A 25,754-nucleotide genomic window follows, 5' to 3' on the forward strand; every position below is an offset into this window, starting at 1 on the left:
TTACTGAGTTGGCTGATCAGCCATGATCATATTGAATGGCGGTGCAGGCTCGAAGGGCCGAATGGCCTATTCCTGCACCTACTTTCTATGTTTCTATGTTTCTATAAATGGCCGAGTAGAGTCCCTCCTAACCCCATTGTTCTGCCTTCTCCCCATAACCTCGTACACCTGTACTAACACCAATGCCCCCAACTCTCTGTAGATCAGAGTTTATTTGAGGTTGTTGTGTTTAACAGCCTGATGGCTGTCGGGAAGAAGCTGTTCCTGAACCTGGACGTCACAGTTTTCAGGCTCCTGTACCTTCTTCCCGATGGCAGGGGTGAGATGAGAGCGTGGCCAGGGTGGTGTGGGGTCTCTGATGATGCCGGCTGCCATTTTGAGGCAGCGGCCCCTGTAGATCCCATCGATGGTGGGGAGGTCAGTGGCCCGCAGTGTTCACCACCATTTTGCAGTCTTCTTCACTCACATATTACATCAGAATTGAGCTGTCGACTCTGCACAGATACAGGATAAAGGGAATAACGTCTAGTGCAAGATGAAGTCTAGTAAAGTCCATTTAAAGACTAGTCCGGGGGTCTCCAATGAGGTAGATTGTAGTTCAGATAACACACGACCTGACGAGATGCCTGTGAACACTGCCCGGTCCATCACTGGCTCTGAATTCCCCACCATCGAAGGGATTTAACGGAGGCTATCTTTTCTTCTTCTTGGGGATGTAGTGGGGGGGGAGGGGGAGATGGGAGGGGGGAGGGGAGGAGGGGAGGGGAGGAGGAGAGGGTGCTGCTCCAATGCAGGAGAGGTTTGGGCCCAACAGGTCCACTTGGTCTAGCATGACAATAAAACGTTCTTGACTCTTGTGTGGCTGCCAATTGTGACTTGCACGCATTTGGTACCAAAATGAGAATGCTCCGAAGATGACCTGAGCGGCTCTGGGGACGAGTCACAAAAGGCACCAGCTCTTCGTCTGACAATGAATCCTTGGTGTGACATTTAGCTTCACCGCTGGGGACCACAGAATTCTCGAGTCGCCCGCTGGGCAGAGATTTTGGAAACCGTCATGTTGCTTGTTTGGAAGTCCAACAACTGTGATTATCTAGGCAGCATGGGTTCTGTGATTTAAAACAGAAATTATGTTAAAAATAGCTATTTCGCACAGCTTCTAATGGTTACGTAAGTGATGTTTTTGCATTTAGAGCAGGAGAGTGACACAGCGTGGAAACAGGCCCCTCGACCCAACTTGCCCACACCGGCCAACATGCCCCAGCTACACCAGTCCCACCTGCCCGCGTTTGGCCCATATCCATCCAGACCTATATGACCTCTTTCCGTTTCCTGATAAAGATTCTTAGTTTGTGTTTAGCTGAACATTTGTCAGTGGCTACAGTCATCGTCACGCGGCTGTGGACTCGGGGAGTGGCACGGCACAGAAATAGGCCCTTCGGCCCAACTTACCAATGTAGGCCCTTCGGCCCAACTTACCGTTAGACTGTAGAGATACAGCGTGGAAACGGGCCTGGCAGCCCACCGAGTCCTGTCCGACCAGTACACCAACACTATCCTACACAAAAGGTCCAATTCACAATTTACAGAAGCCAATCAACCTACAAAACCTGTACATCTTTGGAGAGTGGGAGAAAACCCATGTGGTCACGGGGAGAACGTGCAACCTCCATACAGACAGCACCCGTAGACAGGATCGAACCCATGGCTCTGGCGCTGTCAGGCAGCAACCCTACCGCTGCGCCACCGTGCCACCCATCGTCCCATTTATCTAGCACTAAATGTTTTTCACGTTATCCCCTTTATCCTTTATCTCCACGCTGTGGACGGCTCGATTGTAATCATGTGTGGTCTTCCTGCCGACTGGACAGCATACACCAAAAAAGCTTTTCACTGTACCTCGCTCGGTACACGTGACAATAAACAAAACAAAACTTAACTTAACAAAATGCCATTCCCTTTATCCTGCATCTGTACACTCTGGAACGCCTGATGGTAATCATGTACAGTCTTTCCGCTGACTGGATAGCAAGAAAAAAGCTTTTCAACGTACCACGGCACATGTGATATTAATAAATTAATCCAGTTTACAACAATAACAACAACGTTTATACCCCTCCTGTGACACCGTCCATTTTGAAAATAAATTCATGGTTCAATATCTGGGACTCTTTGCACTTAACATGCAGCGTGGGTATCTCTTACGAAACGTTTCTCGTGTGAAGTCCCGTTACCTGGGACTTGCGAGTGTCGAGATAAAATGGTTCAGAATATTGGCATTTCTTTTTAAATCAATATCTCCTCTATTTTCATTGTTACTGCATATAACAAGATGAGATACACTCCAAAAGAGATCAATCTACTACATGAACAGTATAAATAGTCAGACTATTATTCTCTCTTTAACTCTTTCTCTTCATCAGCCTCTCCTTACACACTAGGGGCAATTTACTGAGGGACAATCGACCTACAAACCTGCACGTCAATAGACAGTAGGTGCAGGAGGAGGCCATTCAGCCCTTCGAGCCAGCACCGCCATTCACCGTGATCATGGCTGATCTTTCACAATCAGAACCCCGTTCCTGCCTTCTCCCCATACCTCCTGACTCCGCTATCCTTAAGAGCTCTATCTAGCTCTCTCTTGAAAGCATTCAGAGAATTGGCCTTCTGAGGCAGAGAATTCTACAGAATTACAACTCTCTGACTGAAAAGGTTTTTCCTCATCTCCGTTCTAAATGGCCTACCCCTTATTCTTAAACAGTGGCCCCTGGTTCTGGACTCCCCCAACATTGGGAACATGTTTCCTGCCTCTAAGGTGTCCAATCCCTTAATAATCTTATATGTTTCAATAAGAGCCCCTCTCATCCTTCTAAATTCCAGTGTATACAAATCTCGTCACTCCAGTCTTTCAACATACGACAGTCCCGCCATTCCGGGAATTAACCTAGTGAACGTCTTTGGGATGTGCGAGGAAACTGGAGCACCCAGATAAACGGGAGAAGGGAGAATGTGCAAACTCCACACAGACAGCACCTGTGGTCAGGATGGAACCTGGGTCAGTGGAGCTGTGAGGCAGCAACTCCATCGCTGCGCCACCGTGCCACCTCGTGGACATCTTGGTGTAAATCTATCTAGGCAAAGTAAAAGCTGGTGACTGGGAGAAAATGAGTGCTTGATAAGCTCTCATAAGGGCGGCACGGTGGCGCAGCGGTAGAGTTGCTGCCTCACAGCGCCAGAGACCCGGGTTCCATCCTGACTACGGGCGCTGTCTGTACAGAGTTTGTACGTTCTCCCCGTGACCTGCGTGGCTTTTCTCCGAGGTCTTCGGTTTCCTCCCACACTCCAAAGACGTGCAGGTTTGTTGGTTAATTGGCTTGGTGTAAATGTAAATTGTTCCTACTGTGTGTAGGATGGTGTCAGTGTGCGGGGATCGCTGGTCGGTGCGGACTCGGTGGGCTGTTTCCGCATTATATCTCTAAACCAAACTCATGTAAACTATCTCGACAAATTAAAAACTAAAGTGATTGAGAGAAAATGAGAGCTTGATCATTTCGCTTGGCTGACTAACAACTGCAGAATGACTCAGAGCTGATGATACTTTGTTTATAGTCTCTGCTGTTTTTAAACCCGGGCCAGGTTTTGACAGCTGCTGTGACACACAATTATTGGCCGCATTCGTTGTGCATCCGATTTGTAGCACTATTATTTTTTTCAACCTCTTCAAGGGCGACACGGTGGCGCGGTGGTAGAGCCGCCGCCTGACAGCGCCAGAGACACGGGTTCAATCCTGACCTCAGCTGCTGTCTGTACGGTGTTTGTACGTTCCCCCCGTGACCTGCGTGGGTTTTCTCCGGGTGCTCCGGTTTCCTCCCACACTCCAAGAGTTACAGGCCTGTGGGTTAACTGGCTTCAGTAAAATTATAAAGTGCCCCCAGTGTGTGTGTAGGACGGCGCTAGTGTACGGGGCAATCGCTGGTCGGTGCGGACTCGATGGGCCGAAGGGCCTGTTTCCGTGCTGGATCTCTGAAGTCTGAGGTCTCTCTTTAACTAGGTGGATGGATGCCAGCCAACGTTATAATTGGATCATTAATGAGCATTTTACAACATCTTTTTTACTGGCAATGAAGGCCAGAACATTAGTTCGGCTAATGTGATTTTTCGCTTGCAATCAGTTTAGGTTTGGTTGAGGAAAATTGATTTCTGAATCTACTGTAATATTGAATTGCCTCTGTGGTGAGGATTACTCGGAAATATAGTGGGAGATTTTATTGTAATAAGCTGTTGGGAAATAATCATTTTTGACCGTACATGATAGATCCACTGGAAATGTCATTGGGACTGTGCGGAGAATATGTGCGGGGATCTCTGGTCGGCACGGACTCAGTGGGCAGAAGGGCCTGTTTCCACGCTGTGTCCCCAAATAAAACTATTTATCAATGCTCCCCCCCCCTCCCGTGGTCTCAGCACGGAGCTCCCTCCCGTGGTCTCAGCGCGGAGCTCCCCCGTGGTCTCTGTGCAGAGCTCCCCCCGTGGTCTCAACGCGGAGCTCCTCCCGTGGTCCCCACATTGGACCCCCCCCGTGGTCTCAGCACAGAGCTCCCCCCTGGTCTCAGCATGGAGCTCCCCCCGTGGTCCCCACCTTGGAGCTCCCCCCGTGGTCCCCACCTTGGAGCCCTCCCCCCCGTGGTCTCAGCACGGAGCTCCCCCCGTGGTCTCAGCACGGAGATCCCTCCCGTGGTCTCAACACGGAGCTCCCCCATGGTCCCCACCTTGGAGCTCCCCTTGTGGTGTCAGCACAGAGCTCCCCCCGTGGTCTCTGTGCGGAGCTCCCCCCGTGGTCCCCACCTTGGAGGTCCCCCCATGGACTCCACGTTGGAAGTCCCCCCATGGCCTTCTGACTTGTGTAACATCTGACTTAGGCAATGGTTCGCGGGACGTAGCCCTTATGTAAGTCGTGCAGTATTATCTGATTAAATTGGATTGCATGCAAGACAAATCTTTCTAAACCAAACCTCACTTACCAAATAGTGAAAGACCTGGATAGAGTGAATGTGGAGAGGATGTTTCCACTAGTGGGAGAGTCTAGGACCAGAGGGCACAGCCTCAGAATAAAAGGACGTACCCTTATTAAGGAGATGACAATAGACAATAGACAATAGGTGCAGGAGGAGGCCATTCGGCCCTTCGAGCCAGCACCGCCATTCAATGTGATCATGGCTGATCATTCTCAATCAGTACCCCGTTCCTGCCTTCTCCCCATACCCCCTGACTCCGCTATCCTTAAGAGCTCTATCTAGCTCTCTCTTGAATGCATTCAGAGAATTGGCCTCCACTGCCTTCTGAGGCAGAGAATTCCACAGATTCACAACTCTCTGACTGAAAAAGTTTTTCCTCATCTCAGTTCTAAATGGCCTATCCCTTATTCTTAAACTGTGGCCCCTGGTTCTGGACTCCCCCAACATTGGGAACATGTTTCCTGCCTCTAATGTGTCCAACCCCTTAATAATCTTATACGTTTCGATAAGATCTCCTCTCATCCTTCTAAATTCCAGTGTATACAAGCCTAGTCGCTCCAGTCTTTCAACATATGACAATCCCGCCATTCCGGGAATTAACCTAGTAAACGTACGCTGTACGATGAGGAGGAATTTCTTTAGTCAGGGGGTGGTGAATCTGTGGAATTCATTGCCACAGATGGCTGTGGAAGCCAAGTTAATGGATATTTTTAAAGGATTTATTCACAAAATGCTGGAGTAACTCAGCAGGTCAGGCAGCATCTCGGGAGAGAAAGAATGGGTGACGTTTCGGGTCGAGACCCTTCTTCAGACCCTTCTTCAGATATTTTTAAGGGGATGATTGACTGATTCTTGATTAGTGCGGGTGTCGGGGGATATGGGGAGAATGGGGTTGAATGGTGGAGTAGACTCGATGGGCCGAATGGCCTAATTCTGCTCCTCGAACTTATGAACGAAAATTGTGGGCATTGTCTGCACGGCAGTTAATCAATACTCTGTGAACTTTGTTCACTTTATGTTCATTCCAGTTCTGTTTGGGTTCAATAGATTAAACAAAGTTCTGACAGTAATGAAAAGCAGATGCCAATGTTTTGATATCTAAATTTTGAATGGTTCAATGGTTTAGTTTAGTTTAGAGATACAGCGCGAAAACAGGCCCTTTCGGCCCACCGGGTCCGCGCCGCCCAGCGATCCCCGCACATTAACACTATCCTACACCCACCAGAGACAATTTTTACATTTACCAAGCCAATTAACCTACAGACCTGCACGTCTTTGGAGTGTGGGAGGAAACCGAAGATCTCGGAGAAAACCCACGCAGGTCACGGGGAGAACGTGCAAACTCCGTACAGACGGCGCCCGTAGTCGGGATCGATCCCGGGTCTCCGGCGCTGCATTCGCTATAAGGCGGCAACTCTACCGCTGCGCCATCGTGCCGCCCTTTATGCTTTATTGTCACGTATGCAAAGGCACAGTGAAATTCATTTTGCACATATTACACATGCGGACGCCACCGTTCTTGGCGCCATTATTCAAAGTCCAAAGTCAGTTTGGTGTACTGGAGCAGTTCCCGTGAAGTTCCCGAGACGACGTCCCTCCTCCTCTCCTCTCCTCTCCTCTCCTCTCCTCTCCTCTCCTCTCCTCTCCTCTCCTCTCCTCTCCTCTCCTCTCCTCTCCTCTCCTCTCCTCTCCTCTCCTCTCCTCTCCTCTCCTCTCCTCTCCTCTCCTCTCCTCTCCTCTCCTCTCCTCTCCTCTCCTCTCCTCTCCTCTCCTCTCCTCTCCTCTCCTCTCCTCTCCTCTCCTCTCCTCTCCTCTCCTCGCCCGGCCATCTCTGTGTCCTGGGGGACACCTCCTGCAGCTGACCTTGAAGGCACTGGAGGCATTACCCCGGTTCACCCTCTAGCGGCTTTTGATCATATCCGATGGGCCTTCGGGTAGGTCACCGGTCCCACCGACCAACGGGCCTTTGCCGAACAGTAACCCATTTGTGGCTGAACAACAGACAACGGAATTGCAGTTGTACGAGGCATTGGTGAGGCCACATTTAGAGTATTGTAATAGAAAAAAATCACATGTGGTTAAAGTGCACATTGTCAGATTTAAATAAAGGCCATTTTTATACAGTTTGGTTTTGCCATGTAGAAATTACAGCAGTGTTTATACATAGTTTCAGGGCACCATAATGTTTGGGGCACAGCAATGTCGTGTAAATGAAAGTAGTCATGCTTAGTATTTTGTTGCATATCCTTTGCATGCACTGACTGCTTGAAGTCTGCGATTCACGGACATCACCAGTTGCTGGACGTCTTCTCTGGTGATGCTCTGCCAGGCCTTTATTGCAGCCATCTTTAGCTTATGCTTGTATTGGGGGCTAGTCCCCTTCAGTTTTCTCTTCAGCAAATAAAAGGCATGCTCAATTGGAAGCAAGCAGAATAACATGATCATATTGAATGGCGGTGCTGGCTCGAAGGGCCGACTCCTGTACCTAGTTTCCATACATATCATCAGATGTGTTAGGGGCTACTCCATTAGAGGATGTCATTTAGAAGCATTTCCATTCCGTATTCAACCCCATTCATTATTCAGCATCCACTCTGAGCAGGGAAATGGGAAACGGATTTCCCTGACTCAGCGATCCCACACGTTTTTGAGTTCCTGTTGTTGGCTGCAATCAACAAACATCTGTTTCCCACTTTCTCTCCCTCTCTCCCAACAAAGGCTCAAACACCTTGCGCTGCCGTGGAGAAACCTGGGAGACACAAAGAACTGCAGACGCTGGATAGTTGAGCAAAACGCAAAGTGCTGGAGGAACCCAGCGGGTCAGTGCAGCATCCGTGGAGGGAATGAACAGGCCACGTTTTGGGCCAGACTCCCTTCTCAGACTGAAGAAGAATCCCGGCCCGAATCCTCACCTGTCCCAGTTGTCCTGAGTTGCCGCCAGACCCGCTGGGTTACTCCAGCACTTTGTGTTTTGCTCAAGATTTTGGAATCTGCAGTTCCTTGTGTCTTCATCTCTCAGTTTAGTTTGATGTCACGTGTACTGAGGTACAGTGTAAAGCTTTGGTTGCGTGCTAACCAGTCAGCGGAAAGACAATACGTGATTACTGTGAATCGAGCCATTCACAGTGCACAGATACATGATAAGGGAATAACGTTTAGAAACATAGAAACATAGAAAATAGGTGCAGGAGTAGGCCATTCGGCCCTTTGAGCCTGCACCGCCATTCAATATGATCATGGCTGATCATCCAACTCAGTATCTCGTACCTGCCTTCTCTCCATACCCCCTGATCCCTTTAGCCACAAGGGCCACATCCAACTCCCTCTTAAATATAGCCAATGAACTGGCCTCAACTACCTTCTGTGGCAGCGAATTCCACAGATTCACCACTCTCTGTGTGAAAAAAAACGTTCTCATCTCGGTCCTAAAAAACTTCCCCCTTATCCTTAAACTGTGACCCCTTGTTCTGGACTTCCCCAACATCGGGAACAATCTTCCTGCATCTAGCCTGTCTAACCCCTTAAGAATTTTGTAAGTTTCTATAAGATCCCCCCTCAATCTTCTAAATTCCAGCGAGTACAAGCCGAGTCTATCCAGTCTTTCTTCGTATGAAAGTCCTGCCATCCCAGGAATCAATCTGGTGAACCTTCTCTGTACTCCCTCTATGGCAAGAATGTCTTTCCTCAGATTAGGAGACCAAAACTGTACGCAATACTCCAGGTGTGGTCTCACCAATGTCTATCCAGTTTAGTTCAATGTAAAGCCAGCAAATTCCAATCAAGGATAGTCCGAGGGTCACCATTGAGGTGGGTAGTAGTTCAGGACCTATCAGTTGCTAGGCTTTATCCTTGACCCCCCCTCTATTCCAGCTTTCTCCCCCCCACCCCCCTCCCCACCACCTCTCCACGACAATCAGATTGAAGAAGTGTGTCTCAACCCAAAACATGGTCTGTCCATTCTCTCCAGAGATGCTGCCTGAACCGCTGAGTTTAGTTTAGCTTAAGTTTAATAATAATAATAATAATAATAATAATAAATTTTATTTGCCATATGTAGGTTGGCACAGGGTCGACGGTACAATGAAATTTAGAGATACAGCGCGGAAACAGGCCCTTCGGCCCACCGAGTCCGCGCCGCCCAGCGATCCCCGCACATTAACACTATCCTACACACACTACGGCGCCCGTAGTCGGGATCGAACCTGAGCCTCCGGCGCTGCATTCGCTGTAAGGCGGCAACTCTACCACTGCGCCACCGTGCCGCTCAAAAATGTATTTGACAAGACAACGGGTCACCTCAGCAGTAATATTCCAAGGATAAATAAGATAAAAAATGACATTAGTAAGGTAAAAAGACAATATTAAAAATAGGTTAAAAAAAATATTTAAAAAAATCAACATATATGATGTGTTTATGAGTTCAGAAGCCTGATGGCCTGATGGTAGAGACTGTTCTTAAGTCTGGTGGTACGTGCAGCCATACTCCTGTATCGTCTGCCTGACGGTAACAAGAAGAACAGCCTGCGTGCTGGGTGGCTGTGGTCCTTGATGATGCTGCGTGCCTTCCGCAGGCACCGCCGGTAGAACATGTCCTGAATGGCCGGGAGACAGTTGCCAGTGATGTGCTGTGCCGTCTTCACCACTCCCTGTAGTGATTCGTGGCTGTGGGCAGAACAGTTCCCGTACCAGACTGTAATGCAGCCCGTCGGCAAAGATACATTGCGGAAACAGGCCTGAACCGGGTCAAAACTGGGCAGCGTCAGCAGGTGTAACTATGCAAAACGTACTTCACTGCACAGTTGAAAATGTCCCGGTAAAGCACCATTGAACCATTGAACCATGAGCCATCAGTCTATGAAACACTACAACCTCTATTAAGCTCTGAACTACATAGATTATTGCTGTTATTATTGCACCGTTACTGTTGTTTGTTTTTAATGTGTACGTATATGTGTGTGTGATATATAGATCTATATATTTAATACATTGAAATGGGTATGTGTGTGTGCGTGAGAGTATGGGTATATATACACACTCACACTGAACTATTCTCGTTTATTATATTGTTTACAGAGTACCGTGTTTACATATTCTGCTATGCTGTTGCTAGTAAGAATTTCATGGTTCTGTCTGGGACATAAGACAATATGTCCCCGGGAAGTCACGGTGGCGCAGCGGTAGAGTTTCTGCCTTACAGCGAATGCAGCGCCGGAGACCCGGGTTCGGTCCCGACTACGGGTGCTGTCTGTACGGAGTTTGTACGTTCTCCCCTTGACCTGCGTGGGTTTTCTCCGAGATCTTCGGTTTCCTCCCACACTCCAAAGACGTGCAGGTTTGCAGGTTAATTGGCTTGGTGGTAAATATAAAATTTGTCCCTGGTGGGTGTAGGATAGTGTTAATAGACAATAGACAATAGGTGCAGGAGTAGGCCATTCGGCCCTTCGAGCCAGCACCGCCATTCAATGTGATCATGGCTGATCATTCTCAATCAGTACCCCGTTCCTGCCTTCTCCCCGTACCCCCTGACTCCGCTATCCTTAAGAGCTATATCTAGCTCTCTCTTGAATGCATTCAGAGAATTGGCCTCCACTGCCTTCTGAGGCAGAGAATTCCACAGATTCACAACTCTCTGACTGAAAAAGTTTTTCCTCATCTCAGTTCTAAATGGCCTACCCCTTATTCTTAAACTGTGGCCCCTTGTTCTGGACTCCCCCAACATTGGGAACATGTTTCCTGCCTCTAACGTGTCCAACCCTTTAATAATCTTAATGTGCGGGGATCGCACGTCGGCGCGGACCCGGTGGGCCGAAAGGGCCTGTTTCCGCGCTGTATCGGTAAACTAAACTAAACTAACCTAAACTAAATAGATCACTCTTGACTCTCTTGAACCATCGGTACACAGAGGGTGGTGGGTGCCTGGAACGTGCTGCCAAGGTTGGCGGTGGAGGCAGATACAATAGTGGCGTTGAAGAGGGTTTCAGATAGGCACGTGGACATGCAGGGAATAGATCACCTGCAGGCAGAGAAGATCACTTTATCTTGGCATCACATTCAGCACGGACATTGCGGGCCGAAGGGCCTGTTCCTGCACTGTTCATTGTCACGTGTACCGAGGTACATTGAAAAATCTTTTGTTGCCTGTCGGTTATCCCAGTCAGCGGAAAGACAAGACACGATTACAATGGATCCATTTACAGTGTGCAGATACACGATAAGGGAATAACGTTCTCAGTTCTCTAAGGCTCTGTGCCCGATCTCTCAGCAGTCACTGAATTGGAATGCTCTTGAATTTATTTGGCATTTAAGCCTTCAAAACAGTCTGGGAAGAATTAAATAAAAGGTAATATTAAAGTGCACTCACATGCACTTACAACAATTAAGTACATCTAAAGCAGCTGAAAAATCATGTAAAACAAATTCTTATTGCAGCTGTCTCTGCCCATTTTATTTCATTGGGCCTCCACATTGCACTTGCATACCCAATGACTGTTGAATTCTCCCCTGGTTCATAAGTTCTAGGCGCGGAATTAGTCCACTCAGCCCATGGGAGCTACTCCACCATTCAATCATGGCTGATCTATCTTTCTCTCTCAACCCCATTCCCCATAACCCCCGACAACCTTAATAACCAAGAATCTGGCTATCTCCACCTCGGCTTGTACTCGCTGGAGGTTCTGCTGCAGTTGTACAGGGCATTGGTGAGACCACACCTGGAGTATTGCGTACAGTTTTGGTCTCCTAATCTGAGGAAAGACATTCTTGCCATAGAGGGAGTACAGAGAAGGTTCACCAGATTGATTCCTGGGATGGCAGGACTTTCATATGAAGAAAGACTGGATAGACTCGGCTTGTACTCGCTGGAATTTAGAAGATTGAGGGGGGATCTTATAGAAACTTATAAAATTCTTAAGGGGTTGGACAGGCTGGATGAGGGAAGATTGTTCCCGATGTTGGGGAAGTCCAGAACAAGGGGTCACAGTTTAAGGATAAGGGGGAAGTCTTTTAGGACCGAGATGAGAAAGTTTTTTTTCACACAGAGAGTGGTGAATCTGTGGAATTCTCTGCCACCGAAGGTGGTTGAGGCCAGTTCATTGGCTATATTTAAGAGGGAGTTAGATGTGGCCCTTGTGGCTAAAGGGATCAGGGGGTATGGAGAGAAGGCAGGTACGGGATACTGAGTTGGATGATCAGCCATGATCATATTGAATGGCGGTGCAGGCTCGAAGGGCCGAGTGGCCTACTCCTGCACCTATTTTCTATGTTTCTATGTTAAAAATATCCATCGATATTCGTTGTATAAAATCATGAGAGGAATAGATCGAGTAGATGCACAGAGTCTCTTGCCCAGAGTAGGGGAATTGAGGACCAGAGGGCATAGGTTCAAGGTGAAGCGGAAAAGATTTAATAGGAATCTGAGGGGTAACATTTTCACACAAAGGGTGTTGGGTGTATTAACCTGCAAACCTGTACGTCTTTGGAGTGCGGGAGGATCCACGCAGGTCACGGGGAGAACGTACAAACTCCGTACAGGCAGCACCCGTAATCGGGATGGAACCCGGGTCTCCGGCGCTGCAAGCTCTGTAAGGCAGCAACTCTACCGCTGCGCCACCGTGCCGCTCTAGTTCTCAGCATTGTAGCGCACCTTTTCCTTCAACACACATTCTCTTGTTCAAATACCCCTGGCAAGATGGAGGAATTTCTCTCACTACCCTGTTGAATTCATAACATTTTTGTTTGGTGGTTCACGAGATCAGCCCTCAATCTTCTCAAGATCAGGCCTCTTCGAGCCGAACATGTGCAGTCAGCTTTCCGAATGTTATCCTTCAAACCCTGGCACCCTTCTGATGACCCTGCACTGTACCCAATAAAATGCAGTGTGCAAACATGGAACTTGGATTCCACATCGGCTCTCAGGCTTTGTACAACATTTGGATTCAAATCTCTCTGAGGTAAAGCCAGCAATTATCTCATCCCCTCCTCATAGTGAGGCCCACCGGAAATTGGAGGAACAGCACCTCATATTTTGCCTTGGCAGCTTGCAGCCCAGTGGTATGAACATCGACTTCTCCAACTTTAGATAGTTCCTCTGTCCCTCTCTTCCCCTCCTCCTTCCCAGACCTCCCTCTATCTTCCTGTCTCCACCTATATCCTTCCTTTGTCCCGCCCCCCCTGACATCAGCCTGAAGAAGGGTCTCGACCCGAAACGTCACCCATTCCTTCTCTCCTGAGATGCTGCCTGACCTGCTGAGTTACTCCAGCATTTTGTGAATAAATCCCCTCCTTCAGTGATTTGTCCAGGAGAGTGGAATATCTTCATGCTTCCCCCCTCTCCTTTCTCAACATTGCAGGGCACATCAGTTACAATTTATAGAGTCAAAGAGTCACACAGCACAGAAACAGGCCCTTCGGCCCAACTTGCCCATGCTGATCAAGATGCCCCATCTGCACTAGTCCCACCTGCCCGCATTTGGCCCATGCCAAATGCAGGCAGGTGTTGGTTTGTGATTGTGTGTGTTATTGCTTATTTTTATTGCTCTTATTGTTGGACTGTGGGTAACAGAATTTTGTCCAAAAGACTTGTTTTTTTGGATGACAATAAAGGTTATTCTGATTCTGAATCTGATATCCCTCTGAACCTGTCCTATCCACGTACCTGTCTAATTGTCTTTTAAATGTTGTTCTAGACCCTGCCTCAGCTACCTCCTCCGGCAGCTCGTTCCATACACCCACCACCCTCTGTGTGGAGAAATTACCCCTCATGTTCCTAATAAATCTTTCCCCTCTCACCTTAAATCTATGTTCTCTGGTTCTTGATTTCTCTAACTGGGGTAAAAGACTCTGTGAATTCACCCTATCTAATCCCCTCGTGATTTTATCAGTTTCAGGTAAAAAATGACCACCTTCACATTTCCCACTGTGGAATCTCTTTCACTTGTGAACAGCAGCACAGCGGTAGAGTTGCTGCCTTACAGCGCCAGAGACCCGGGTTCGATACTGACTACGGGTGCTGTCTGTACGGAGTTTGTACGTTCTCCCCCTGACCTGCGTGGGTTTTCTCCGAGAACTTTGGTTTCTTCCCAAACTCCAAAGACGTACAGGTTTGTAGGTTAATTGGCTTGGTATAAATGTAAACATTGTCCCCAGTGTAAGGTAAGCGTTAATGTGCGGGGATCGCTGGTCCGTGGGCCAAAACTGTACTGTACGACCCAATGACCCAATGACTCAATGGGACGAAGGGCCTGTTTCCGTGCTATATCCCTGAACTAAACTTGCTTGTCACCCCTTTGTATCCACACCATGGGAAAGCCCTTGCTTACCCAGCATAAAAGTCGTTTGCTAACCTTGGATTAAAAAAAAAAACTCTCTGATCTTTCATCCGACATTAATACGCATGACAAAAAGGGGTAGCTTTTCCAGAGAGTTGTACCGGTCGGTATTCGGTCGAGAGAGAGAGAGAGCGAGAGAGAGAGGTTTCAATCAAGCAGAAAATGAAACAGATGAACTCTAGTTGCGATGATGATGATGAAATGCTCATTTAGATTAGTGCTTTGACCGACACAGAGGCTACGTCGACAGAGTTAAATGCCGACTGGAACTCGCTTGGCACTACGGTGAGGTGGCTTTGAAGGAGAGGTGGGGGAAGAAGCTTCCATTCCACTCCATTCTACTCCTATACCTCGGCGAGGCCCATAGACCAAGCACTGGCAGGTGGGACTAGTGTATCTGGGACATGTTGGCCCGTGCGGGCAAGTTGGGCCGAAGGGCCTGTTCCACACTGTATCACTCTATGACTTGGCCTCCACAGCTCTCTGTGGCAATGAGTTCCACAGATTCACTACCCTCTGACTAAAGAAATTCCTCCTCACCTCCATTCTAAAGGAACGTCCTTTCATTCTGATGCTGCGACCTTTGGTCCTAGACTCTCCCACTAGTGGAAACATCAATAGACAATAGGTGCAGGAGGAGGCCATTTGGCCCTTCGAGCCAGCACCACCATTCAATGTGATCATGGCTGATCATTCTTAATCAGTACCCCATTCCTGCCTTCTCCCCATACCCCCTGACTCCGCTATCCTTAAGAGTTCTATCCAGTTCTCTCTTGAATGCATTCAGAGAATTGGCCTCCACTGCCTTCTGAGGTAGAGAATTCCACAGATTTACAACTCTCTGACTGAAAAAGTTTTTCCTCATCTCCGTTCTAAATGGCTTACTCCTTATTCTTAAACTGTGGCCCCTTGTTCTGGACTCCCCCAACATTGGGAACATGTTTCCTGCCTCTAACGTGTCCAACCCCTTAATAATCTTATACGTTTCGATAATATCCCCTCTCATCCTTCTAAATTCCAGTGTATACAAGCCTAGCCGCTCCAGTCTCTCAACATATGACAGTCCCGCCATTCCGGAAATTAACCTAGTAAACCTACGCTGCACGCCCTCAATAGCAAGAATATCCTTCCTCAAATTTGGAGAGCAAAACTGCACACAGTACTCCAGGTGCGGTCTCACTAGGGCCCTGTACAACTGCAGAAGGACCTCTTTGCTCCTATACTCAACTCCTCTTGTTATGAAGGCCAACATTCCATTGGCTTTCTTCACTGCCTGCTGTACCTGCATGCTTCCTTTCAGTGACTGATGCACCAGGACACCCAGATCTCGTTGTACTCTCCACACACACACTATCCAGGCATTTCACTATTCGGGAAGTTTCATAGCAGGTTTTTTTGCCTGATTAAGCTGAAATGCTTGCCTCCACAACCAAATTAAGATAAATCTTCATATTATTTGAACAAAATTTATTAACACATTTAAAACCTCAACAACAGATGTCTGCATTTCTCATCGTAGAACACCCGTAAACTATATCTGCAGCTGTTCATGTAACAGCTGTGCAACACGGTGGCGCAGCGGTAGAAATGCTGCCTTACAGTGCTTGCAGCACCAGAGGCCCGGGTTCGATCCCGACTACGGGTGCTGTCTGTACAGAGTTTGTACCGTGACCTGCGTGGGTTTTCTCCGAGATCTTCGGTTTCCTCCCACACTCCAAAGACGTGCAGGTTTGTAGGTCTGAAGAAGGGTCTCGACCCGAAACGTCACCCATTCCTTCTCTCCCGAGATGCTGCCCGAACTGCTGAGTTACTCCAGCATTTTGTGAATAAATACCAGCTTTGTAGGTTGATTGGTTTGGTACAAGCGTAAATTGTCCCTGGTGTGTGTAGGAGAGTGTTAATTTGCAGGGATCGCTGGTCGGTGCGGACTAGGGAGGGGTGGTTGAATGGCCTGTGTTTCTAACTAAACTAAGCTAAAAGAGTTTTGATTGATTGCAAGATTCAGCATGGAAACAGGCCCCTCTGCCCACTGATTCCACACCAGCCATCGATCACCCGTTCACACTAGTTCCATCTTGTCCCACTTATGCGTCCACTTCCTACACGCTCGGAGCAATCTACAGAGGCCAATTGACCCACAAATACACACATCTTTGGGATGTGGGAGGAAACCGGAGCACCCGGAGAAAACCCATGTGGTCGCAAGGAGAACAATAGACAATAGGTGCAGGAGGAGGCCATTCGGCCCTTCGAGCCAGCACCGCCATTCAATGTGATCATGGCTGATCATTCTCAATCAGTACCCCGTTCCTGCCTTCTCCCCATACCCCCTGACTCCGCTATCCTTAAGAGCTCTATCCAGCTCTCTCTTAAATGCATTCAGAGAATTGGCCTCCACTGCCTTCTGAGGCAGAGAATTCCACAGATTCACAACTCTCTGACTGAAAAAGTTTTTCCTCATCTCAGTTCTAAATGGCCTACCCCTTATTCTTAAACTGTTGGCCCTGGTTCTGGACTCCCCCAACATTGGGAACATGTGCAATCTCCACACGTCCAGCACCCGAGGTCAGAATCGAACCGGGATCCCTGGTGTGGCGAGGCAGCAGCTCTACCAGCAGTGCCTCTGTGCTGCTCATTGAAGGCATAAGTTGTCAGGGGCGGTGGTGGCGGTGGAAGTGGAGGGAGATACGACTGGGGTATTGAAGAAGCTTTTACACACGCCGTCATAGAATGAATGAATGAATGAATGAATGAACGAGTTTATTGGCCAAGTATGTGCATATACAAGGAATGTGCCTTGGTGCTCCGCTCACAAATGACAACACAAACATACAGTTAACAATTAAGAATAAAGCATAAACACATCAAAACAATAAGGATACAACATTACGGTCTAAACATGTGGGTGAAAATAAACCAGAGCAAAAAAGACACTACAGACAGAGTGATACAATGCTATAACAGGCCCCTTGGCCCAACATGCCCACACCAACCAACATTAGTAGTCCTACCTGCTGCCTTTAGCCCATATCCCTCTAAACCTGTCTACTGATATGCAGTCAGTGAAGGCACATGGATGACGTGCAGGCAGAAGTGATGAATGTAAATCATAACCCATTCCTTCTTCCATTCCTTCTCTCCAGAGATGCTGCCTGTCCCGTTGAGTTACTCCAGCATTTGGTGTCCACCTTCGATTTAAACCAGCGTCTGCAGTTCCTTCCTACACAATGTAAATTGGTATCGCATTCAGCACAGGCATGTGGGTGCTGAATAGCCTTTTTTTCCGGTGCTGCACTGTTCTAAGTTAGGTTTCCAACGGCAGTCCTGAAAACCATTAGGCAAGAGTAGGAACCAAACTATTAACAGTTCTGATTGGGAAAGAGAAAAAAAACAAGGAACCGCTGATGCTGATTGAAAACAAAAAAGGCACAGAGTGCTGGAGTAACTCATCTTTGGAGGAAATAGATAGGTCACGTTTTGGATCGGGTCCCTTCTTCAAGAAGATCCAGAATTTCACCTCATCATGTCCTCCAGAGATGCTGTCTGACCCACTGAGTTACTCCAGCACTTTGTGTCTTTGAAAGAGCAAGAGAAAGCTGGGGTGGCGCAGCGGTAGAGTTGCTGCCTCACAGCGCCAGAGACCTGGGTTCGATTCTGACTGCGGGGTGCTGTGTGTACGGAGTTTGTACTGTGTGGGTTTTCTTCCGGTGCTCCAGTTTCCACCCACTCTCCAAAGATATACGGATGTGTAGGTTAATTGGCTTTGGTTAAAACATTGTAAATTGTCCCCAGTGTGTGTAGGATAGTGCTGGTGTACGGGCTGATCACTGTGGACTCGATGGGCTGAAGGGCCTGTTCCAACGTTGTGCCTTAAGAACGTAAAGACAACAGATGGATTGTGTGGTATTTCTGACCAGTTCAGTTTGGTTTATTGTCACGTGTACCGAGGTACAGTGAAAAGCTTTTGTCGCGCGCTAACCAGCCAGCTGACAGACAATACATGATTCCAATCGAGCCATTTACAGTGTACAAATACATGATGAGGGAATAATATTTAGTGCAAGGTAAAGCCAACAAAGTCTGATGAAAGATAGTTCAAGGGTCACCAAAGAGGTAGATAGTAGTTCAGCTCTTCTCTCTGGCTGTGGTAGGATGATTCAGTTGCCTGATAACAGCCGGGAAGAAACTGTCCCTGAATCTGGAGGTGTGCGTTTTCACACTTCTGTACTTTCTGCCCGATGGGAGAGGGGAGAAGAGGGAGTGGGCGGGGTGTGACTGGACCTTGATTATGCTGCTGGCCTTGCCGAGGCAGCGTGAGGTGTAGATGGAGTCAATGGGAGGGAGACACAAAAGGCTGGAGTAACTCAGCGGGACATGCACCATGCTGGATAGAAGGAATGGGTGATGTTTCGGGTCGAGACTTTCTACGATTCCTCCTAGTCAATGGAAGGGAGGTTGGTTTGTGTGATTTTGTCTGGGCTGCGTCCACAACTCTCTGCCATTTAGAAACATAGAAACATAGAAAATAGGTGCAGGAGTAGGCCATTCGGCCCTTCGAGCCTGCACCGCCATTCAATATGATCATGGCTGATCATCCAACTCAGTATCCCGTACCTGCCTTCTCTCCATACCCCCTGATCCCTTTAGCCACAAGGGCCACATCTAACACCCTCTTAAATATAGCCAATGAACTGGCCTCAACTACCTTCTGTGGCAGAGAATTCCACAGATTCACCACTCTCTGTGTGAAAAAAAACTTTCTCATCTCGGTCCTAAAAGACTTCCCCCTTATCCTTAAACTGTGACCCCTTGTTCTGGACTTCCCCAACATCGGGAACAATCTTCCTGCATCTAGCCTGTCCAACCCTTTAAGAATTTTATAAGTTTCTATAAGATCCCCCCTCAATCTTCTAAATTCCAGCGAGTACAAGCCGAGTCTATCCAGTCTTTCTTCATATGAAAGTCCTGCCATCCCAGGAATCAATCTGGTGAACCATCGCTGTACTCCCTCTATGGCAAGAATGTCTTTCCTCAGATTAGGAGACCAAAACTGTACGCAATACTCCAGGTGTGGTCTCACCAATGCCCTGTACAACTGCAGCAGAACCTCCCTGCTCCTATACTCAAATCCCCTCGCTATGAATGCCAACATACCATTTGCTTTCTTCACTGCCTGCTGCACCTGCATGCCTACTTTCAATATCTTGTGGTCTTGGGTGGAGCTACATGGTGGGACTGTCAGTTTGCGTTGAGAATTATTGTTTTAATACATATACCAGAGTCAAAATCTTTCACGTATATATTTCTGGTGATGCAGTATTTGGAAATCCCAAAACCTTTTTTTTCCCTTATTTCACTCAAAGGCCACAATCCACATGGTCTGATGCTTTGTTTAGTTTAGAGATATAGCGCGGAAACCTGCCCTTCGGCCCACCGGGTCCGCGCCGACCAGCGATCCACGCACGTTAAAACTATCATACACACACCAGGGACAATTTACACTTATACCAAGCCAATTAACCTACAAACCTGCACGTCTTTGGAGTGTGGAAGGAAATCGAAGATCTCTGAGAAAACCCACGCAGGTCACGGGGAGAACGTACAAACTCCGTACAGACGGCGCCCGTATTCAGGATCGAACCCGGGTCTCCGGCGCTGCAAGCGCTGTAAGGCGGCAACTCTACCGCTGCGCCACCGTGCGCCACTCCTCTTCTCTGAAGCAAGAATTTCACATCAAATTTGCTTCCCACGGAGTATTTATTTTTCTCTCTGTTTGAAGCAACTCTCAAAGTGAACAGAAATAGCTGCTTTGCTGGCTGTGAAAGTCACAGGATGCCCTGAAGCCATGTAACATGCTACATAAATCCAAGCTGTTGCTTGCTCTCAAAGGAGCCAAACGAGAAAAATACACAGAACTTTTTATTTTGATAACAGTTTACTTTTAAAACTGGGCCTGATGATTAAACTCTTTCAATGTGAAACTGATACGACATGTTCCCAATGTTGGGGGAGTCCAGAACAAGGGGCCACAGCTTAAGAATAAGGGATAGCCGTATTTAGAACTGAGATGAGGAAAAACTTTTTCAGTCAGAGAGTTGTGAATCTGTGGAATTCTCTGCCTCAGAAGGCAGTGGAGGCCAATTCTCTGAATGCATTCAAGAGAGAGCTAGATAGAGCTCTTAAGGATAGCGGAGTCAGGGGGTATAGGGAGAAGGCAGGAACGGGGTACTGATTGAGAATGATCAGCCATGATCACATTGAATGGCGATGCTGGCTCGATGGGCCGAATGGCCTCCTCCTGCACCTATTGTCTATTGACTCGGTGGGCCGAAAGGCCTGTTTCCATGCTGTGCTTCTGAACTGAACTAAAACACGAATTAATCTATGGATTGCCTTGGTTGCATTAAGGACTTTGGACATTTTTGGTACTAGTATTGGGAGTAACTGATTTATTTAATATTTATCTGGTGATTATATATTATCTATGAGTATTGTGTTGAGCTGCTGCAAATAAGAAGTCCATTGTCCCATTGTCGGTACATATGACAATTAAACCTTCTTGACTCTTAACAAGACATGATCCTGCAGATTGGAATGCTCTTTTGGACTTTGTTTGATGGTTCATTGGTGCTTTATGTCACGTTTGCAACTGCACAGTCAAATTCTTTTTGCCTATACTACTAGGCTTTTCAACTGACCCGTATTAGCCTGGACATCCCGTATTTTGGGCTAAATTGGTTTGTCCCGTACGGGACCACCCTGGTCCGATATTAGGCCCGGGGGGCGCTGTAGGCCCGGGTGGCGCTGTAGGCTAGGACGCTGTAGGTCTGGACACTGTAGGCCCGGACACTGTAGGCCCGGACACTGTAGGCCCGGACACTGTAGGCCCGGACACTGTTGGTCCGGACACTGTAGGCCCGGACACTGTAGGCCCGGACACTGTATTGTCTAAACCAGCATCTGCAGTTCCTTCCTACACAGTACTAGAAGATGGATTGGTTTTGGGCATCAACGAAGTGTGTCTTTCATCTGTCCATGTTCTCCAGAGATGCTGCCTGCCCCGCTGAGTTACTCCAGCACTTTGTGCCTATCCTTGGTCAACCAGCACCTGCAGTTCCTCCTTTCCACATTGATACCATGTCGTCTTGTCTCTTTGTGTTTCCAATTGGACACACTGAGATTGATGAAGTGAATGAAATCATCAGTTCATTCCCCTGCAGTTATCTCATCTGTCGTATAATTCAAGATACAAATTAAATCGCTGGTACAGGTTCTCATTTGTCTCGTGCTCACTGCAGAATATAATTGCATGAATTTGGCTTCATCTTTGTGCCAGCATTGTATTTGCATAAAATTCATGTAGATTTTTGTTTAGGGTGCAATTTGATGCACAACCTTTAATTAATTTACATATATTGAGAATATTTGAAGCTATCTCCAGTCGGTAGTGTAAATCAGATTGACTGTGTTGATTATATTTCGTTTGGGGAGAGAGAGCAGAAGAGGTTTATCAGAATGGTGCCTGGGTTAGAAACTTAGAAAATAGGTGCAGGAGGAGGCCATTCGGCCCTTCAAGCCAGCACCGTCATTAATTATGATCATGGCTGATCATCCACAATCAGTAACCTGTGCCTGCCTTCTCCCCATATCCCCAAGAGCTCTATTTAACTTTCTTTTAAATTCATCCAGTGAATTGGCCTCCACTGCGTTCTGTGACAGAGAATTCCGCAAATTCACAACTCTCTGGGTGAAAAAGTTTTTTGTCATCTCAGTTTTAAATGGCCTCCCCTTTATTCTAAGACTGTGTGGCCCCTGGTTCTGGACTCCCCCAACATTGGGAACATTTTTCCTGCATCTAGCTTGTCCAGTCCTTTTATAATTTTGTACGTTTCTATAAGATCCCCTCTCATCCTTCTACATTCCAGTGAAGACAAGCCCAGTCTTTCCAGTCTTTCCTCATATGACAGTCCCGCCATTCCGGGGATTAACCTCGTGAACCTACGCTGCACTGCCTCAATAGCAAGGACGTCCTTCCTCAAATTAGGAGACCAAAACTGCACACAATACTCCAGATGTGGTCCCGCCAGGGCCCTGTACAACTGCAGAAGGACCTCTTTGCTCCTTTACTCAAATCCTCTCGCTTTGAAGGCCGACGTGCCATTAGCTTTCTGTACAGCCTGCTGTACCTGCATTAGAGGGTATTTTGTATTAGAAGAGGTTGGATAAACATGGGTTGCTTTCTCTTCAACGCCAGAGGTTGAGGGGAGACCTGATAGAACTATATCAAATGATGAAAAGCATCGTTAGGGTAGACAGTCAGAACCTTTTTCCCCAAGGTGGATATGTCAAAGACTAGAGGGCATAGCTTTGATGTGAGGGGGGATAAGTTTTAAAAGGGTAGGTATTTTACACAGAGGGTGGTGGGTGCCTGGAACGTGCTGCCAGGGGTGGTGATGGAGCCAGATATTTTAGTGGCATTTAAGAGGGTTTTAGATAGGCACATGAATATGAGGTCATTCGGCCTATCAAGCCCACTCCGCCATTCAACCATGGCTGACCTATCTCTCCCTCCAAAACCCATTCTCCTGCCTTCTCCCCATAACCTCTGACACCCGTACTAATCAAAAATCTACTTATCTCTGCCTCAAAAATCATCCACTGACTTGGCTGAGAATGGAGGGATATGGATCGCGTGCAGGCATAGGAGATTAGTTTAGTTTGGCATCGTGTCCGGCACAGACATTGTGGGCCGAAGGGCCTGTTCATGGTTCACGTTCTATCTCCAGAATTAGTCAACGAAACGATGGCTTGCAAGCAGGTGACTAATTTTATTTTAGTCAGAGTCGTACAGCAGGGAAGCGTGCCCATGCCGACCAGGATGCCACTCGGCCCTTCAAGCCTACCCCATCATTCAGTGTGATCGTGGTCGATCTATCAGGGGGCCTCATCTCCTCATCTCTGTTCCAGTTCCCCATAACTCACGGCAGGGGATGGGGAGCACGGTGGCGCAGCGGTAGAGTTGCTGCCTTACAGCACTTACGGCGCCAGAGACCCAGGTTCGATCCCGACTACGGGATGGGGAGAAGGCAGGAACGGGGTACTGATTGAGAATGATCAGCCATGATCACATTGAATGGTGGTGCTGGCTCGAAGGGCCGAAGGGCCGAATGGCCTCCTCCTGCACCTATTGTCTATTGTCTATTGTGCTGTCTGTACGGAGTTTGTACGTTCTCCCCGTGACCTGCGTGGGTTTTCTCCGAGATCTTCCGTTTCCTCCCGCACTCCAAAGACGTGCAGGTTTGTAGGTTAATCGGCATGGTATAAATGAAAGCTTGTCCCGAGTGTGTGTCGGGTAGTGCAAATGTGCGGGGATCGCAGGTCGGTGCAGACCTGGTGGGCCGAAGGGCCTGTTTCCGCGCTGTATCTCTGAATTAAACTGAGCCTGCCCGAAGGCTCGTCGGTCGGCGTAACTGGGAGGGAGCTGCTGGAGACGTGGGCCGATAGGTGCGAGGGCCGTTAGGAGGGTGAGCCGGGGTAATGCCTCCAGCGCCTTCAAGCTCGGCTGCAGGAGACGCCCCCGGGACACAGAGATGGCCGGGCGAGGAGAGGAGAGAGGAGGGGCGAGGAGAGGGACGTCGGTTTACGGGGACTACTCTAGTACATCCGGACTTTGAATAAAGACTCCAAAAATGGTGGCGCCCAAATGTTTAGTTAAGTTTAGAGACACAGCGTGGAAACAGGCCCTTCGGCCCACCGAGTCCGCGCCGACCAGCGATCCCCGCACGTTAACACTATCCCACACACACCATCCTACACTGGGGACCGGAGATCCCGGAGAAAAGCCACGCAGGTCACGGGGAGAACGTGCAAACTCCGTACAGACAGCGCCCGTAGTCAGGATGGAACCCGGGTCTCTGGCGCTGTGAGGCAGCAACTCTATCGCTGCGCCAACGTGCCGTCCCATGCATGTATAATATCTGCAAAACCAGGGGTCACAGCTTAAGGATAAGGGGGAAGTCTTTTAGGACCGAGATGAGAAAACATTTCTTCACACAGAGAGTGGAGAGTCTGTGGAATTCTCTGCCACAGAAGGTAGTTGAGGCCAGTTCATTGGCTATATTTAAGAGGGAGTTAGATGTGGCCCTTGTGGCTAAAGGGATCAGGGGGTATGGAGAGAAGGCAGGCACGGGATACTGAGCTGGATGATCAGCCATGATCGTATTGAATGGCGGTGCAGGCTCGAAGGGCCGAATGGCCTACTCCTGCACCTATTTTCTATGTTTCTATGTTTCTAAAAAGAATTTCACTGTGCAAGTTGAATACTTGACAAATAAAGAAATATTGACTATGAGCGAGTCAGGCAGCATCTCTGGAGAAAAGGAAAACGGGTGACGTTTCGGGTCGAGACCCTTCTTCGGACCCGAAACTTCTCGAACCGAAACGTCACCCATTCCTTCTCTCCCGAGATGCTGCCTGTCCCGCTGAGTTACTCCAGCATTCTGTGTCTTATCATCGGTTTAAACCAGCATCTGCAGTTCCTTCCCACACTGCTGACTACTGACTATTTTGTGGCGTAGCTCACTAATAGATTATCGTTTGCTTGTTCCAGGTATCTTGCCTGCAGGACTTTTTCGGAGATGATGATGTCTTCATAGCTTGTGGACCAGAAAAGTTTCGCTATGCCCAAGACGACTTCTCACTGGACGAAAATGGTAAACTCTGTTCGGATTAAGACTGTGTATAACTTACAAACCCATACTGATCATATCACTTCTGGCCCCAAGAACCCATGTTTGGAACTAAATCATTTTAGTGAAACGTTTCACCGATTAGAAACTAGCCGACAGGAAATGAATTCCAACCAGTGCAGCAAAGATTTTTGACATTCTATGGAAGAGTTTCCAACATTTTGCATCGGTTTCGTTTTAGTTTAGTTCAGAGATTGGCCCACCGAGTCCACACCGATCAGTGGACCCTACACACTACCCTACACACACTGGGGACAATTTACATTCGCACCGAGCCGATTAACCCACAAACCTGTCCGTCTTTGGAGTGCGGGAGGAAACCAGAGATCTCGGAGGAAACCCACGCAGGTCACGGGGGAGAACGTACAAACTCCGTACAGACGGCGCCCGTAGTCAGGATCGAACCGGGTCTCTGACGCTGTGAGGCAGCAACTCTACCGCTGCGCCACCGTGCCGTCGCTGTTACCCAGTCCAGCTAGAAGACAGTGCACACACACACAGACATACACCCAGGGAGTGCAGGCGTTAGAGGCATCATCTACATCCATGTCCCTATTGGTAAGAAAATGAGTGTTTTCTGACTTTGAGAGGATGTTTAAATAGCTTGAAACTCCTCTGATTTATCAGATGGTCATGACTTAAGAATGCGTCCCGAAATTCTCTTT

The 25,754-nt window shown here is 48.1% G+C and overlaps 1 protein-coding gene across 10 annotated transcripts in view; it reads left to right on the plus strand.

The window, feature by feature from the left end:
• Positions 1 to 25,754, plus strand: part of LOC144600698 (neuronal migration protein doublecortin-like) — a 170,789-nt gene that overhangs the window by 103,075 nt on the left and 41,960 nt on the right. For all 10 annotated transcript variants that reach the window (XM_078412594.1, XM_078412593.1, XM_078412596.1 and 7 more), the window contains exon 4: positions 24,951 to 25,053. In XM_078412594.1, coding sequence (XP_078268720.1) covers positions 24,951 to 25,053 — 103 coding nt within the window. The remainder of the gene's footprint in view (positions 1 to 24,950; positions 25,054 to 25,754) is intronic.

This window comes from Rhinoraja longicauda, chromosome 15, assembly GCF_053455715.1.
Source record: "Rhinoraja longicauda isolate Sanriku21f chromosome 15, sRhiLon1.1, whole genome shotgun sequence".
Classification (NCBI taxonomy): domain Eukaryota; kingdom Metazoa; phylum Chordata; class Chondrichthyes; order Rajiformes; family Arhynchobatidae; genus Rhinoraja; species Rhinoraja longicauda.